We start from the raw sequence: 16806 nt of genomic DNA on the forward strand, positions 1-16806 counted from the left end.
TCTATTCAGAGCTACCAGACATTTCAGGGGCTTTTATATGGAGCAGCTTACCCCAGAGTGAGGGTGAAATGTATGTAGTTAGTGTTTCGGTGCAGGTTTCAGACTCTTTATTTCACCAGCTCGTTGCTCTGTGTCACAGTGCACAGGTTGATGGGGAGCTGGATTTGCCCACGGAGGGCTGTGCACACCGGGCAGGTACTGCCGATGGAGTCGAGTTCCTCGACACAGGTTATCCAGTGCCAAAGCAGAAGTGGCCTGATTTTCAGTGCCGCGAATGTCTGCAGCACCAGCACTGGAACCGGGGCAGCCCCGAGCGGGCCGCGCCGGGCAGGAGCTCTCGGCCGGGGAGGGCGAGCGAGGCTGTGAATCCAGCGAACGCCCATGGGGATGGTCAGCAGTGCAGAGCCACACAGCCCTCCCCGACCCCGCACCGCGGCCCCGGCAGCGGAGCAGCGTCCTCAGCGCCGGGCTCTGCCTCCGCTCGTGTCCCGAAAGCCCTGCCCGCCGAGGCTGCCAGCGCGGGCACCGACCCTTCCCCTCACAGCGCACGGCCCGTCCCGGCGGTGCCCACGGCAGAGGAGCGGGCAGAGCTGAGGGGCAGGGCAGGGCTGAGGGGAGCGGGCATCGCTGAGGGGAGCGGGCATCGCTGAGGGGAGAGGCCATGGCTGACGAGCAGGGCAGGGCTGAGGGGAAAGGCTATGGCTGAGGGACGGGGCAGGGCTGAAGGGACGAGCCGGGCTGAGGGGAGAGGCCATGGCTGAAGGGACTGGGCAGGGCTGAGGGGCAGAGCAGGGCTGAGGGGAGCGGCCAGGGGTGAGGGGAGCGGCCATGAGGGCCCCGCCCCGCGCGTGCGCGGCTGCTCCCGGCAAGATGGCGGAGGCGGAGGAGTGAGTGCGGCGGGAGGAAAGGAGGAGGAAGGGATGGAGGCAGTCCGGGATCCGCCGCCATCCGCGGGCATCGCGCACCCCGCGGCGCCGGGGCAGCCCGGGGGGACGGGATGGGGCTGGGAGATAACCGCGGTGTTTTGCCCGCAGGCCGAAGCGGCGGATCCCGCTGGTGCCGGAGAACTTGCTGAAGAAGAGGAAGGCGTACCTGGCCATCAAGGCCACCCAGGCCAAGCAGGCGCTGCTCAACAAGCGCAAGGTACGGCGGGTCGTGGGGTTCTCCTGTCCCTGCTGGTGTCACGAAGGAGGGAGCCGCAGTCCCCTGCAGTCCGATGCGAATGATCGCAGTGAGCGGCCCCTCAGCCGGGGTTACCTCCGGGTCAGCCTGAGCTCGGCTCTCCAGTCCTGGGGCAGCTTCTCCGTGTGCCTCGGAGCCTGCAGAGAGCACAGCACCTGTGGCTGTTGCACTGGAACAGGAGCGCGTTGAACCGCGGGAGGTGTCCCTCTGCGATCAGGGCTGACCCACACGGGGAGTGTGTTTACAGCTGCACGTGGGAAGGCCCAGCGCTGGAGTTGGTTGTGCTCTCCGAAACCAGTTCATTGCAGCCCTCCGTGGAAACCGTGCTTTTCTGAGCGTGCATTTAGAGTTAACTTATCTGTTAGAGCAGAGACAGGTCATCTTGAACTCTTTTTTTTCTGCGTGTGGGGAGACATTCCCTGTGCACAGTGTCATTTCCTGGCTGGCAGAGCACAGCAAACCTTTCTAATGCCCAGTTTGACACCCGTTCGGCTCTAGCTCAGCTAATACAGTAGGTGCTGGTCTTAAAATGCGCTTAAAGCTTTCCCAGTGAATCCCTTTCCTGTGGGATTACGTGCAAAACTCCAGCCATTTTCGTTAGATATTGTGTTTAGGTTTTTAAGTACACTTTTTCCAAGGTGAAAGTGGAAGCATAAGCAATGATGTTAAATGGCCACTCCTTAAGATTCTTACTATAAAAATGACCTCAGTGGTGAGATTTTAATGGGTTCTGCTTGATTTGAAAATTCAGACCAATTTAATGGGGGAATTACAAGGTGAAATAGAACAAAAGACAACATTAGATTCTTTAATTTTAAAGGCTCTACTGATTTAATCAGTAGTGTATCATAACTGTTACTGTGTAATGCCATGCATATTCAGGTCCTATTTCTATGAGAAAGCACTATGATTTAGGTGGATGTACTTGCTCCTAAACTAAGGTTAAGCGATTAAACACCTTTTAATTTGAATTTGAAATTTTCCTGTTATTCTGAAAAGTGTTTTTTCCAGGTGAGCTGGATGTTTAAATTAGCAATATTTAATAGTTACTTGAATGCTTGGATTTTTTTTTTACTAAGTGCCTTTACAGAAAAGGACTTTAAACGCAGTTATTTTCTATTGGATGGTAATTTTGAGTCACTATGATATTGCTGTGGCATCTTCTTTGTGCAGATGCAGATGTTGTTTCTGGCCTTCCCAGCGATCACTGAGCTGGGTGTGTAGCTGTGAAGATCAGTCTGTGCCTGCAAATGCTTCTGTTTGATTTCTCTGTTTAGAAGTGTCCTGGGTGTTGCTCTTTTTCCTAATTCATATTTTTCCTGGGGAAAACCTCTTTGTTCACTGTTAATAAATCATAACTAGCTGTTTGTAAATACATGTGCTGGCCCTCAGTTTGTTCTCCCTTGGGCTTAGATAGTCAGCTTCCAAAGCTGAAGGAGCATTGTTCCTCAAGTCCTGCTTTTCATTTGGCCTGTCAGATGCAGACCTCTGAGACTGCTGGGGTGGGTGATACTTTCTTTTCCTTTTCTCTGTAGCAGCAGAAGGGGAAGCAAATCCAGTTTAAACGCCTGGAGACTTTTGTCCGCGATTCGTGGCGCAAACGCCGCGATGACACCCGGCTGAGGCGCATGGAGCAGAGACCTGGGCAGGCAGCTGCGCCTCAGGAGCACAAACTGGCCTTCGTCGTGAGGATTGTGGAGTAAGAAACTCTTCCTGCTCCTTTCCTTCATTATGGCTGCCCTGTGTGGTATCATTTCTACACCAGGGAAGTGCGATCAGTGCAGCCTCACACTGATCTGAGGCCTTTTGTCACTGCTGTGTTTACTGCTAATGGTGGGGTTTTTTCTGACTCAGTGTTAAGGGAGTGACCAAGAGGGTAAAAAGAGTGATCCAGTTGCTGCGGCTGAGGAAGAATTTCACTGGGATATTTGTGAAACTGACCCCGTTATCCCTGAAGATGCTGCGGATTGTGGAGCCTTACGTGGCGTGGGGGTAGGTACCACTCCTATGACTTGGCAGTAGTTTGTATGGGAATGTTACTGCTTTTTGATTCTCCATTTGGTATCACAGATCCATGGCTGGTCTAAACTTAATCAAATTTATGTCTAAAACTTGTTATTCTCCCTTTTTCTGCTTTCAGTATAACATAGTTTCCCACTTCTGTACCAGGAAATAGGAAGGGGCTTCCTGCTGTATCATATCTCTCCCTCACAGAACCTGATTTTTGTTCTTGTACAGATACCCAAACCTGAAATCTGTACGAGAGCTCATCCTGAAACGGGGCCAGGCCAAGATCAAGAAAAAGAAGGTGCCTCTGACAGACAATATGCTGATAGAGCAACATTTAGGTGAGGAAAAGGGTGAGAAAATTGAGAAAAGAATGTAATGTTGAGAGTTTATAGTGTGACCTGAGTGGGTGGGGAGGAAGGAGAATCTTGCTAAACTGGAGGACTGTGATTCTGGAGCAGTGTGAGGTAAGATAATACAGTTGAGCATCTCTTTTTTAGAGCATCTCTTTTTTAATTTTTCTGCAGGGAGCTGTGGTATTATTTGTCTCGAAGACCTTATTCATGAAATCTACTCAACTGGGAGGTATTTCAGAAGAGTCACAAACTTTCTGTGGCCGTTCCACCTGTCGGTGGCTCGCCACGCGTCACGGAACAGAGTGGGGTTCCTGAAGGAAATGGGTAAGCCTGGCTGCAGAGGGGAAGCCATCAACCAGCTTATCCGTCAGCTCAACTAGTCAGGTGAGCAGTGCCTGTTTTCAGTTCTGAACCCTGCCCTTTATCCCCTTTCCTAATAACCATACTGCCAGTGGAGATGAGGGGAATCTTTGGGTTTGATTGGTCACTGTACAAAAGTGACCCTACCAGAGCAGAGCAAACTAATTAAGTGTGGGTCTTGTTAGGAGTCAGCATGTCCTGGTGGACACCTTTATGAAGGCTTGTGTTCATATGACTGACTGGCTTTTTATTTTCTTTCCTGTTCTGCAGGGGCTCTGTGAAAACTTGAGGATTTATGACCTGTTCCTTTTCCCATCTATCTCTGATGGACATTATCTGTATGCAATGATCTTGAATTTTGGTGCCTCTATAAAAGAAGAAACACAGAGATGATGATGGAGATGGAATTTGAGCTAGTCCTTCAAGAAGATAAATACTATTGGGTACAAGAATGAGCTTCCTGGAGCAGTTTGACTTTTGCAGCTCTGTGACACAAGTTTTTTATGCTCACTACTGCAGACTTCACTCCTTGGAGTGCACCTGCTTCTGGGTGTGAAGGGGCAGTGCAGTCACCTGTTCAACAGTGCTGACAGGCAGAAGAAAACATCAGGTATTCCTCTGTTACTGCAGTGCCAGCCCTTGTAGAGAGTAATGCGACTTTTTAAGCATCTAGATTGTATTTATTAAAAAAAAAAAGACATGCTTTTGTGCTACTGATTTACAGAAGACTGCCTTTTCAGTTCTAAATTGGGACTGCTGGAGAGAATGATTTCCTGGTAGGAAAGCCCAGAAGGGTTGTAATACAGTGGGGGGGTACATGTAATCAATGTTTTTTAAATAAACTTCTGACATTACTTAACAGAAAGAGTCCTACATCACTATAAAAAAATGGGAAAAGTTCAGTAGTCTGGCTGAAATGAGTTTGGTGAAGCAATGAACAAAAACATGTAAGATCCTGAAAGTTCCATTAGCAGAGTTTTTAAATATCTAATTTCTTCAAGTATGAAAATGGGTAAGGACACCTGAAAAGTCCTGTGCTGTTCAACAAATATGGAAGGGACTGTGCTTAACCATTAGGTCACCATGACTATTTATACTGTTATTTGAAGACTTAAATGGGGGGCAAACTATTAATCCATAAATATATTTCATATTGACTGCACAAGACTTGTTTTGAGACTCAGAGGAAACAAGTAGGATGCCTTTAGGGTGTTGTATCACAAAGATTCAGAATTTCTAAAACCATCTGAATATGAAGTACTGCAGACTCTGAATTAGAAAACACTAAAATCTGAAGCTTTATTCTATAAAACAAGAATACAAACATAGAAAATGCTTGACAGAAACTACAGACATGGACAGAACACCACCATCCCCAGAACTAGAGCCTGGCTGGCATTAAATTACAAGGCTTCATGTATTTGAAAGTTTTCCTGATAAACAGCTGCTTCTACTGTAAAAAGGTACACAAATTGTTTGGTTGATTTTTTGGAGTGGTTATTTCTGGTAATAGAACAGCCCAGGCTTTCAACATGAAAACTGGTACAGCAGGAATAAATTTTTTTTGTTGCCAGAGAGAACTTAAGCCTGCTAAAAGAATGCAATTTAGAGTAATCTTAAAATACAAAATTACAGGAACTAAACACAATCCTAGCAGCTAATCCTAGATTTAGGCAGTTTTCTAGTGAAGGCAGTGGTTTAACACACCATTAATTTAGCTCATTGAGTGAAGTAAGAATTGAACGACTCACCATGATGCCAGCTTAGTCCAGTGTTATATCACATTATCACAAGCATCTTGTCTTTTTGTCTCATATTCCAGCAAGAGCAACAGTAATGGTGTGTTCATGGCTTAGCTGCACTAGGAACAGAAACTATACAAGATGACAGGATATATACACACACCCACCCCCCTCTGTATCCTAAGGAACAGAATCCTTTTTGTAAGCCACCATGGTGTTGACTTTGTGGATCGTGGTGGTGAAGGAACGCAGGCGAACCTCTTCCGAATTGGCAATGAATTGGGGTCCTGACTCTTCCCACTTTTCCGGCACTGCCAGATCTTTATCCGTGTATATCAGCAGGTCAAAGGCACCTGTAGGCAAATTGCAACAAACTAACATAAGCATAAGGAAACAACAGGTTTTAAGTTAAAGTGCATCTTCTAGAACTCAAAATGTAGCAGCGTGCTCAGAAATTACACTATACTTGTTATGTGAAAAAAAAACATGAAAACAAGTCCTGGTTATTTTCGTGTGGAGCTATTTTAGTTTTCTCGAGTGTTGTGAATTCTTTTAAACACCTTAAAATGCCGTGAAGCTGAGCTCTGTGTAACCCTTCATGTGAACTCGGGGGTTACACAAGTCTGTCCACAGCTGAGTCACAAAATAAATCACATTCATGAAAACCTGCATCCCTCAGAGCACACATACAAGTCTCTTTAAGTTAGTTAAGCCACCCTGAGTTCTGTCCTGATCTCAGTCTAACAAAGTGCTGTCTCAGCAACGTGATATGTAATAATTAAGAAGCCTTGGAAAATGAGCAGAAACATACTTTATCTACAGTGGAAAAGCTGTTGAGATTTTCCAAAAGTGTTTGTTTTCTTTAGTGTAGCCTGGAATACTCACAAGCAGTTTCCAGCAGTGGCAGGAAGGTTACTGTGGCAGTTATTTGTCTGATGACAGAGCGAATTTCATCCTGAATTGCTTTCTGAGATTTTTCTCGTGGTCCGCTGGGAAAACAAGAGAACTCTGGTAAGAAATAAAACTTCTACTGTGGTGACAGTTTCCTTTAAATACAGCTCCCTCTATTAAGCTCTGCTGCAGTATTTTTGTAGTGGTGACACTTTAAAGCCCTAGGTAGATAGGCTTAGAAAAGTGATAGCCGGTATCCTTTACTGTTTGCGAAGCCTCACAGTATTTTTAAGGAATGTTGAATTTATTTTCTGTCCAAAAGAGATGAAAACACACTGGTATATCAGCAGGGAAGCAGCAATTCTTTGGGTCATGTATCCAAATGTACAGGATTTTATTTGCTTTGTTGAGGATTAAAAATCAGTATTTGATATGATGCTTAAAAAAAACCAAAACAGACCCTGAGGATTATGTATGGTTTGACCATATGACAACTAAGAAAGGAGGCCCGTGGCACTCAGCACCTGGACAAGGTGGCACGGGCTTGAGCTCTGCCAGGGGAAATTTAAGTTGGAAATCAGAAGAAAATTCTTTCCCGAGAGAGTAATCAGGCATTGAAATGGACTGCCCAGAGAGGCGGTGGATTCACCATCCATGGAGGTTTTTCAACTGAGCTTGGCCGTGGCACTGAGTGCCATGATCTGGTAAAGGGACTGGAGTTGGACCAAGGGTTGGCCTTGATGATCTCGGAGGTCTTTTCCAACCCAATCGATTCCGTAATTCTATGATTGATCCCGTGCCTGCACAGCTCCTCGGGCAGGGCTTTGTTACTCACTTGTCATCCTTTGCAGTTTTGTCACACTCGATGTCGAACTGCCACCGCTCCAGGACCTCGCTGTTCTCGATGCTGGAGATGACGACCACCAGGCGCTGCACGATGCACTTGTACAGCCACTCTGCAAGAAGCCGAGCGGTCACTTACAGGGCGAGAGGGAGCCGCGGACCCCACGGGGCGGGCCCGGCAGCGCCCCCGCACCTTTCATCTGCTCCGTCACGTTGTTCAGGTAGTTGGTCAGCTCGGGGTCGGTGGTGACCAGGAGGGTGAGCCCGTATTTCTGCACGCGGGTGAAGGTCTCGGGGGGGTAGATGCCGCGCTGGTACAGGATGCTGTTGATTCCATAGGCTGCGGGAGGCACAGGAACAGGGAGAGGAGAGGGCGAGCGCTGTGTACCCCCCGCCCGCCGGCGGCCATGTCGCCCCACAAGCCGCGGCCTCCTCCCACCGCCCCCCGCCTCCCTCCCGCTGTCCCGCCCGCACCCCCGGCCCCTCACAGAAGAACTCGGCGACGAGCTCGGCGCTGCCGCGCAGGGTGATGCCCTGGTGCTCGCGGCCGAGCTGGTGCTGCGCCATGGCCGCTGTGCCCGCCCTGTGCTGCCCTGCCCGCCGCGCCGTTCCGTTCGAACCGCCCGCCCCGCCCCTTCCTTCCCTTCCTCCCTTCCCTTCCGCGCCCGCCCCGACAGCGCCCTCCGCCGGGAAACTGCGGGAATGGGATGGGTTCCTCGGGCTGGGCTGTGCCGGGGCTCGCAGCGGCTGAGAGGGGTGAGGAGCTGCAGCGCCCTCCGCCGGGAAACTGCGGGAATGGGATGGGTTCCTCGGGCTGGGCTGTGCCGGGGCTCGCAGCGGCTGAGAGGGGTGAGGAGCTGCAGCGCCCTCCGCCGGGAAACTGCGGGAATGGGATGGGTTCCTCGGGCTGGGCTGTGCCGGGGCTCGCAGCGGCTGAGATGGGTGAGGAGCTGCAGCGCCCTCCGCCGGGAAACTGCGGGAATGGGATGGGTTCCTCGGGCTGGGCTGTGCCGGGGCTCGCAGCGGCTGAGAGGGGTGAGGAGCTGCAGCGCCCTCCGCCGGGAAACTGCGGGAATGGGATGGGTTCCTCGGGCTGGGCTGTGCCGGGGCTCGCAGCGGCTGAGAGGGGTGAGGAGCTGCGCTCGAGGGAACACCGAGGCCAGTTTCGGCGCCTTCGACCGTGCGGAAGCGCTGCTGAACGTAAAAGTTACAATTCCCGGGTGCGAACTGAATTAAGCACATAGATCGTTCTTAGGTGTTTTTTTGTTTGTTTGTTTGGGTTTTTTTGTGGTGGTCACTCTGTAACTCATTATCTAAAATAAAAGTTTTACGTTCTGCAAACACTGTGAAAAGGCAGGCGGGGAGAACCTGGGAAGGGAGGATGAAAGGCAGGTTTTTTCCTGAAATCCACAGTGGCTCCCCCCCCCCAAAAAAAAGGGGTGAAGAGGCATTTGGGCTGCCTTGGTGTAGGGAAATTCCTGGTTGGTCAAACAACTTAAATCCTGTTCCAGGGACAGCAGAAGGAGCCGTGACCAGCACTGAGGAACAGCCGGAGGGAGCTGTGCCAGAGGGGAACAGGTAAGTACACAATGAGTAAAGCAACAAGTGAATAAATCTTCAAGTATTTAAATAGTCTGCTGGGATAGAAACTATTTGACCAGCTAATTAGCTGATTAAACCAATTAATGAAAGCAAGAAAATGCAAATTGAGTGGATGTGTTGGACACAGAACAGAATCAAATGAAATCTTTCCCTGAATGTCTTTTCTGAAGCATTGTTTGACACTCATCTAAGGCATAGGTATGTTAGATGCTCAAATGGACCTGGAAAGAAATTAATCAAGCCTCAAAAATGCACTTATGTTCAAGACAGAAATATTTATACTGAGGATAAAAACCTTGTAGTGTGATTGCTTATTTTGTTGGAATAAAACACTTTTTCTCAAAAGTTAAGGTTTTCTCTGGGTTCCAGCTTTTGCTCCAGGAGGAAGTATGGTTTGCTTCAGGGTTCATGCCATGTGATTAAAACGTGTTACAGTTCTGAAGGCATGTGTTATGGTTCTGAAAGGGTTTGAATAATTTCATTTAACCAAGAAAAACTTTATTCTGGGTCTTGATCAGTAGTGATTATGTTATACATAAGTCTTCTGAATAAAATATTTTCTGGCTAAGAGCAGTGTGTTTCAAAGTCTCTGATAATGAAAGAATTTTTCAGCTAAAGCCCAGCTTTTAGAAGCTAGGTAGCTGTGAATATCAGCTGTTTTGATTTAAACCTTTTGTGTTACTCTGTGCTTACTCAGTTATCCAAAATGGTCTCAACCCTCTTTTTTATTTTTTTCTCCATTTGACTTTTCATCTATTTTACTTTTTGGAGAGCTGCTCATTTTTTTTGATAAATAAAGGAGCTTGAAAGCCAGGCAAGAACAGTAGAGCTTTTGATCAATACTTAAACATATTTCTGCTCTAGCTATTTTACTGTTAAAACCAAATGGAGGAAAGAAATCCAGGTAGTTCTTGGTGTACCAAGTTCATTTTCCTGTTTCAGTTTGGATGTGTTGTAGGTGTGAGCAGGTGTGTATGCTTATCAACAACAGACTTAATTGCATCTTCATTAGTTCTCCCAAGATCCACCTGGCAGGTACTGAGAGGTGGTGGTGATCCTCAGTACTTCTCTTCAGATTCTAAACGTCCTGCACCTGTTTTGGATCCGTTCTCCATGCCCAGTTCTGTACTGTGGTTAGCACTGGTTTCTGCCCTCATGTGCTCCCCTCTCCCTCTCAAAAAAAATCCAGCACCTTTGCACTTTTAAATTTTCACTTTTCTGCCTCTGTGGGGAAATAAATTCCCTTTTACAGTGCATTACTAGTGTTCAATACCTCTCCTAAACTCCTAATATTTCCCTTTGAACTTTAAAATATTATATTTCCTTGGCCAGTTTATGATTTTTGATAAATTTGGTCTTCTAAGTCCATGAAGTACTGTCCTTCTTTTTCTTACACTTTGCATTTCTTGTAGTAGAATGTTCTTCCTCTCTTTTCTTTCCCGTGTCATCAGTATGTTCCCATCCTTCCCCCACTGACAATTCACTTGTGTGAAAGTGTATTTGTCTGACACTGTGTTTGCTGCTTTTCCCTTCATGTTCTCTGATTGTCTCATCTTTGTTCCTCATTTTTGTTTCTCTATTAAAAGTTCTAGGATCCACAACAGGTATTTTCATTTCCTTCAGTTGGTTTAGGTTGGTGTCACTCAGCTTTTCTGCCAGGTGCATCCAGAATCTCCCAACAGAGGCACCTGGGGAACATGGTCTGGTTTGTACTGTAACTAAACTGCAGTTGTCACTTGACCATAGCCCTGCCAGGTGTGATGGGGATATGGGGACATCCGTTTGTCACTGACCAGGCACTCCATGTGATGGTGGTGCCTGTAGTTGTGTTTAGGGAACGTCCAGCTACACACCAGGAGGAAGGTCATGGGGCTCCTGCAGGGAGAGCAGCAGGGAGATGCTGGGTTGGGATTTGTGGGCTGACAGGCTACTTCCTGACCAGCTCCCAGGGACTCTCAGGAACCACGATGACAGGCTGAGTTATATGTTCTGGCACACCAGGAGCTGGCTGTCCTTGATTCAATTATCTCAGGCTAAAACCTTAATTTTCATAAGGAATGTGAAATCCCAGTTGTATCTAATTTAGGTCTCTTACAACTCTTCAGTCATTGTTCTGTTTCTCAATTACAGCTTGATGTTACAACAGAATTTTTTTTATTCTTTTTCTGTGAAAGGAAATGTTCCCTATTTAGCTTGGCTTTTCTGCAGCATTTAATGATTGCTTTCCCATGGCAATTGTCAGTGAACCTGGGACAGTCCAAATCACTGCTATGCCTTCATTTTGGTGTTTTCTTTAAGGCAGCCCAGGTGACATTGCTGTAGGCATTCAGGGAATGAGAAGACATAACTCACTTGTAGAGATTATTCCCATTATTTATTATTTTTAACCCTCAGGATGATGTGGATGTGTGTTTCCTTCCAGCATAGCAAAACAGTCCATAAAATGAAAGTTCTCTTTGCTGCAAAAGCCCTCATATCATATTAACAAATTGTCATATCAAGCCTCAGTAAAACCAGTTTATACAATCATAGAATCAGTTGGGTTGGAAGAGACCTCGGATATCATCAAGTCCAACCCAGTTTCATCTGGTTTGTCTTTTCTGGTAGATCTCAAGCAATTTCAAGTAATTTCTGGCTGCCAGCAGAGCCAAGTGCCATCACTTCTCCTTTATGTGGCAGTTATTTTTAAAACTTCTAACTCTTCAAATCAGTTTCGCATCTTAAAACCACCTTGCTCTGTGTGAGCTTCTTTACTGCCTTCCTTCGAGTCTTCACAGCTCTCATTCCTTTGGTGATTTATTATTATCTGGAACTAACTCTGGATTTAGTGTAAAATACTGCACTTTTTGACAGACATTTTACTTCCAAGCTCATTTTATTCAATTTTTTTGATGTTGCTGGTCAAGTTTGTTTTGAACAGTCTTTGTAGCATTAATGTCTGCAGGATAAATACCTTGTATCAGTTGTTTAAATGACTCCAACACTTATTTTCAAATTGGCTTGTGCTGTTTTTTAAAACCCAAACCATGGAATGTTATTACAAATAGCAACACTGCTCTTTCACCAGAGGTAATGAAAGAATGGTGCAACTGGGAAAGATTGTCGGCAGTTTGAAGTATTCATGAAAAGAAACTGATATTAAAAGGAGCCAATGAGCTGCAGTATTACATCCAATATGATGAATAGACTTCTCAAAAGGATTTCCTGATTTTGGTTTTGAACAGCATGTAGAAATTTTTACAGTTCTTTTCATTTTAAATGTTACTAGAGGTACTGAATGCATTTTGAAATCAGACTAACTCAGGTGACTACTTCTGTCAAATGAAAAAAACCCTGATGTTTCTTCACTTAGGCCAATGTCAGAACACCATTTAGCTTGAAAGTCCAGATAGTGGCTGCCTTGTACAGTGAAATAGCATTTTGTGGATGTTGAGAGTTTTGAAAGCTCCTTCTGTATAATATTAAATGGTATCTTTTTCTTGATTTTTTCCTCTCTCCTGAACACCTGACACTTGCAAGGTTACATAGGAAAAGAATAAAATTGCGATGGTTTTGCCTCTGAACTACCAGGAGGTGGCACCAGGCACACGCATTATCTGCAACCTTTCAGTTCTGGCTTGAAGTGCAAGTTTTACTGTTATGTACTTAGGACAAGTTTTAAAGGCATTTCTTTTACTAGTTTGAAAAACATTGTTCCAGAATGAAGGAAATACTTGATGCCCAGTTTTGGCATTTACCTGTGGTTGCTGTTGCATTAAAGACATTTTAACAGGCAAACCGTTATTTTTAATTGAAAGTTTCAATTGAAAGTAGGAATCCTTATTCAGAATTTGAAGGAAAACAACCTGAATGAGCTTTCAGTGCCCAGAGAACTTAGTGCTGGATGATTTCATGTTACAGGGGTAACAGGTAACATGGAATCCACTGAATCCACCTCTTCACAGTTTAATCCCCTTTGGTACTTTAATCCTCCAACCTGAAATTTGATAGTTTGGAAGATGAATGTTCATTTTAGCTCCTGTCACATCTGGAGTTTTTCTATTAATAAATTAATGGCAAAGGGAGTTCTCAGGCAGCTTAGATTTACTAAGATGGTGCACTGCAAATTAGCTTTACATTCAAAATGGACCTTGTAAAGAACATTAAAACAGATTTATCAGCAGAGGCTTAGTGGGTCTTCAGAAACTGAGGAGCAGAAGGGTCTAGAAGATGGATAGTGTGGTAGACATGCCTTGATAGTCCCAGACTTTGATAGGATCCTGTTGTGTGATTGTAGCCTGTTGGGTGAGCATTGTTTTGGGATTGCCTTCTACTCACCTCACTTCTGATGTATAACCATGGTGGGCTTGTTCAGGTAATTGTGCTGCAAGGGACACAGAACAACTTACACAGTGCCAGAGAGTTGTGATGGCTGAAGAGGTGAGTATGTTGTGAAAAGCACATAATTATCATTAGAAATATTTAAAACAGAAATAATTGTTGCCCTTAAAAAATCACTTAAGGCTGGACAATGGGGCCATTTGTAAAGTAGTTAGAAAAACAAGTGAAGAAAGGATTTGTTAGTACAATTTGAATAAAATTACTTCATTTTTTAAGACACAATTAGCCCAGCAGGACATGCTATTTGCTGCTTGCTGTGTTAGTCAGCACTGGCAAAATTTTTAGGAGAAAAACCAGAGGTGAGTGTAACAATATTTGAAAATTCACACTAGTTACCTGTGTCTCCTGCTCAAGGATGGCCTCATCCAAACCTCGTGATTTGACAGTGCTAGGAGTGTAAAAATGGGAACCACGTGGCTTGGGAATGTGAGCAGCAGTTTGATGCTAATTGTTTCTTACACTCTCCTCTACTTGAGATCTCACTGGAGTGAAAACATGGCATTGTTGCTCAAGGAAAGTTCCTCCTTGGAATCTGACCGTTAGTGGACAGGTAGTGGACAGGGTGGGCTCTTACCTGAAGGTTTTGGTCACTCTTGCAAGTCCTGCAGGCTGAGGGACGTTGTGTTTCTGCAGCTTCCACCTTGGCCATGCCTTGCTCACTGGCATTCTTCACTGTAAGGAACAGAGGGGCCCTTTTTTGTGGAGGTGTGACAGTGTTGAGGCCCAGACTCACTTATTTAATATACCATGACATGAGAACAGTCATCTAACACTGAGAATATTGAGATTCAGTAACACTGAATCCCTGAAGGGAAGTTCCAGCCAGGTGGGGGTTGGTCTCTTCTCCCAGGTACTCAGCAATAGGACAAGGGGGCACAGGCTCAAGCTCTGCCAGGGGAAATTTAAGTTGGAGATCAGAAAAAAATTCTTTGCAGAGAGAGGAATCAGGCATTGCAATGGGCTGCCCAGAGAGGGGATGGATTCCCCATCCCTGGAGGTTTTTCAACTGAGCTTGGCCGTGGCACTGAGTGCCCTGATCTGGTAAATGGACTGGAGTTGGACCAAGGGTTGGACTTGATGATCTCATAGGTCTTTTCCAACCCAATCGATTCTATGATTTTCATTTATGATAAATCCAAACCCTCATCTCCCATGTCCAGGGAAGTGTTCTTGTTGTCAGATTTTAAGCCAGTTTGGCTGGGCTTCCTTATCCCATCTGTTGAAACTGTGCCACAGAACAGAAGGGGATTGTAAATCCACTTGAGGACAGGGAAGAGGAAGGGACTGAGCTTTAATGGTCAAACCTGGCAAAGAGAGTCCAGAACCACAGTCCAGCTGACAAATTATTTTGTGTTTCAAGTACTTTATTTGCCATGTAATTTCACTTTGTGTAAGATTTCAGTGCTGGCAAAATCAAAACTGACTGGGATCTCCTCCTCTGCATTAAACTCCTGACAGAGAACCTGTTTTAGTATTTCTTCTTAATGATAGTCACATATGGCATTAGTGATAGTCACATTTCTTTGTATGAACTTTTCATTGTAAAGAGTGTTAAAAACCCCACAAAACAGTATTGGTGGGAGGCTTTTACACATTGCCCTTGCTGGTTATGCATTATATTTAGCAAGCAAATGGCACTGTTACTCATAAAGAGGGAAAAAGAATCTGCCTAAATTCACTGCACATGGTAGAGGACATGGAAGATCACTTCCACCTCCACTGTCAGCTGTGCTGATATTTCATGAAAAATACTTGGGAGTAAGCAAGAAGTTAGAGCTCAGGAAGCACATTGTTTACTCTCACTGGCTCATTTACCTGTGATCTGCTGTGTCACGTTACCTCTTTTTTACCCCTGACCCTGCTCTTCATTTTCATGTACTTCCAGAAGGGGTTGCAGTAGTCCAGGTATCATAAATAACACAGGTTGGGAAAGGTTGTGGTGTTTGTCTGGCAGTGCTCATCAGCCATCTCTGCTTGAGGGGGTTGTTCTGGTGTGTGTGGTTGGTATAAACTGAATTTTACAGCTGCTGAGCACAGTTAGAACTGGAAAATTACTGACTTTCAATTGGAATGGGCAAATCTAAATGTGAAACTACCACAACTGCACAGGATTTTTAAACCTCTGAAGATTTAGACAAAGAATTTAGTAATTAAGGGGCCCCACCTCTTGAGATGATGAATTGTGACTAAGGATGATTTAGCCACCCTTTAGTATGTTCAAGGCTCACAGAAAGCAACTGTACCTACTTTACTGGACGCTGAGCAGCTGTGTCTGAGCTGTTGTGACAGGGGAGTGACTTCTGCTTGTGTGCAGTGACAGTGCTCACCTTTGCAGGCCTTCTAAGAAGGCAGTGAAACACTTTTCAGCTTCACAATTCAATTCTTGATGTGATTTTAAAAGCATTTGGGAAAACTTCGTTTAGTTCTATTTGCAAAGGGCTCCTGGACCAATTTTTATTCAGTATTAGTTAATAATGACCACAAGTTACTATGGCCAGATTTGGATAAAAGCCAGTCTGAAACAAAACACTGAGCTCTGTAGTGCTGCCTCAGTTTTTCTTCATGCAGAGTATTCCTGTTGTGATAAATCACTCTTGATTCTTAAAACAAGCAGTCTCAGTCCCTACTGAACTCTGTTATGACCCGTTTCTTCCTTTCTGGTTTTAGCCCTTTGCTCAGCTCTGAGTGGAGGAGAAGGGCATGGTCTGGGAGTGGGGCATTAGAACTGCCTGTCTCCCCTTTTACCTCTTGGGGTTTGTAGCTTGAAATTATCAGTATCTTCATCAGTACTAAGGTGACATTTCATGGGATCAGTCTTTTTTTTTTGGTTAAAGGTTCTGTTCCTTACTAATATACCTGAGAATTAATATTCTTGTATTTGGCTTACTGTATTATTAACTGGAACACTGGAAATCAGGTTTATTTTGGAATAGGATTGCCCTTTATAACTGGACTCGTTTTTGTGAAGCAAAATAATTGTTCCCAGAAAAACACATTCCTTCTCCATCAAACTTCCATTCTGTTTCACACACTGACTGTTCATTCTCTGGGAATCTAAAAATTATTTTTAGTGATTTATGGGCTGCTGTTGCTAATATTCCCATGATCCTGTTAGAAGTGAGTGCTTTTTCCTCAGTGGCCAGTTTTTGTGCTTTAAATAAGCAAAATGTCAATTAAACTAAAACCAGGTCTAAGTCATTTATATACTAAATTTGGCAAGAACTCACTGGCAGATTTTATAATTTAATCAGAATCTATCCATATCTGAGAAAAATGTAAAACGAAGTTCTGAATAATGTAAGGAACTAGGAAAGATAAATTTACATGGTGTGTGGAAGCAAAATAGTCAGAAATAGCTCAAGTTTTAAATATTCCTCATTTGTATTTACTGTGTTACAGGCCCTTGCATTATTCTATCTCAAAAAGGGTTTTCTGTGTCTGTC

At 45.0% G+C, this 16806-nt stretch overlaps 2 protein-coding genes across 2 annotated transcripts; one reads left to right on the forward strand and one right to left on the reverse strand.

Annotated features, from left to right (window-relative positions):
- Nucleotides 1–814: 814 nt before the first annotated feature.
- Nucleotides 815–4759, forward strand: RPL7L1 (ribosomal protein L7 like 1). The gene is made up of 7 exons (XM_071555499.1): nt 815–887; nt 1035–1143; nt 2718–2881; nt 3037–3174; nt 3421–3530; nt 3717–3929; nt 4176–4759. The coding sequence occupies exons 1-6, from the start codon at nt 829–831 to the stop codon at nt 3923–3925; spliced, it is 789 nt and encodes a 262-aa protein (XP_071411600.1). The 5' UTR covers nt 815–828; the 3' UTR covers nt 3926–3929; nt 4176–4759.
- A 329-nt stretch (nt 4760–5088) lies between these two features.
- Nucleotides 5089–7990, reverse strand: MAD2L1 (mitotic arrest deficient 2 like 1). The gene is made up of 5 exons (XM_071555500.1): nt 7870–7990; nt 7575–7721; nt 7374–7494; nt 6533–6636; nt 5089–6000 (listed from the first exon to the last, which is right to left on the reverse strand). The coding sequence occupies exons 1-5, from the start codon at nt 7946–7948 to the stop codon at nt 5828–5830; spliced, it is 624 nt and encodes a 207-aa protein (XP_071411601.1). The 5' UTR covers nt 7949–7990; the 3' UTR covers nt 5089–5827.
- Between the last annotated feature and the right edge of the window lie 8816 nt (nt 7991–16806).

Source organism: Pithys albifrons, chromosome 5, assembly GCF_047495875.1.
Source record: "Pithys albifrons albifrons isolate INPA30051 chromosome 5, PitAlb_v1, whole genome shotgun sequence".
Lineage (NCBI taxonomy): Eukaryota > Metazoa > Chordata > Aves > Passeriformes > Thamnophilidae > Pithys > Pithys albifrons.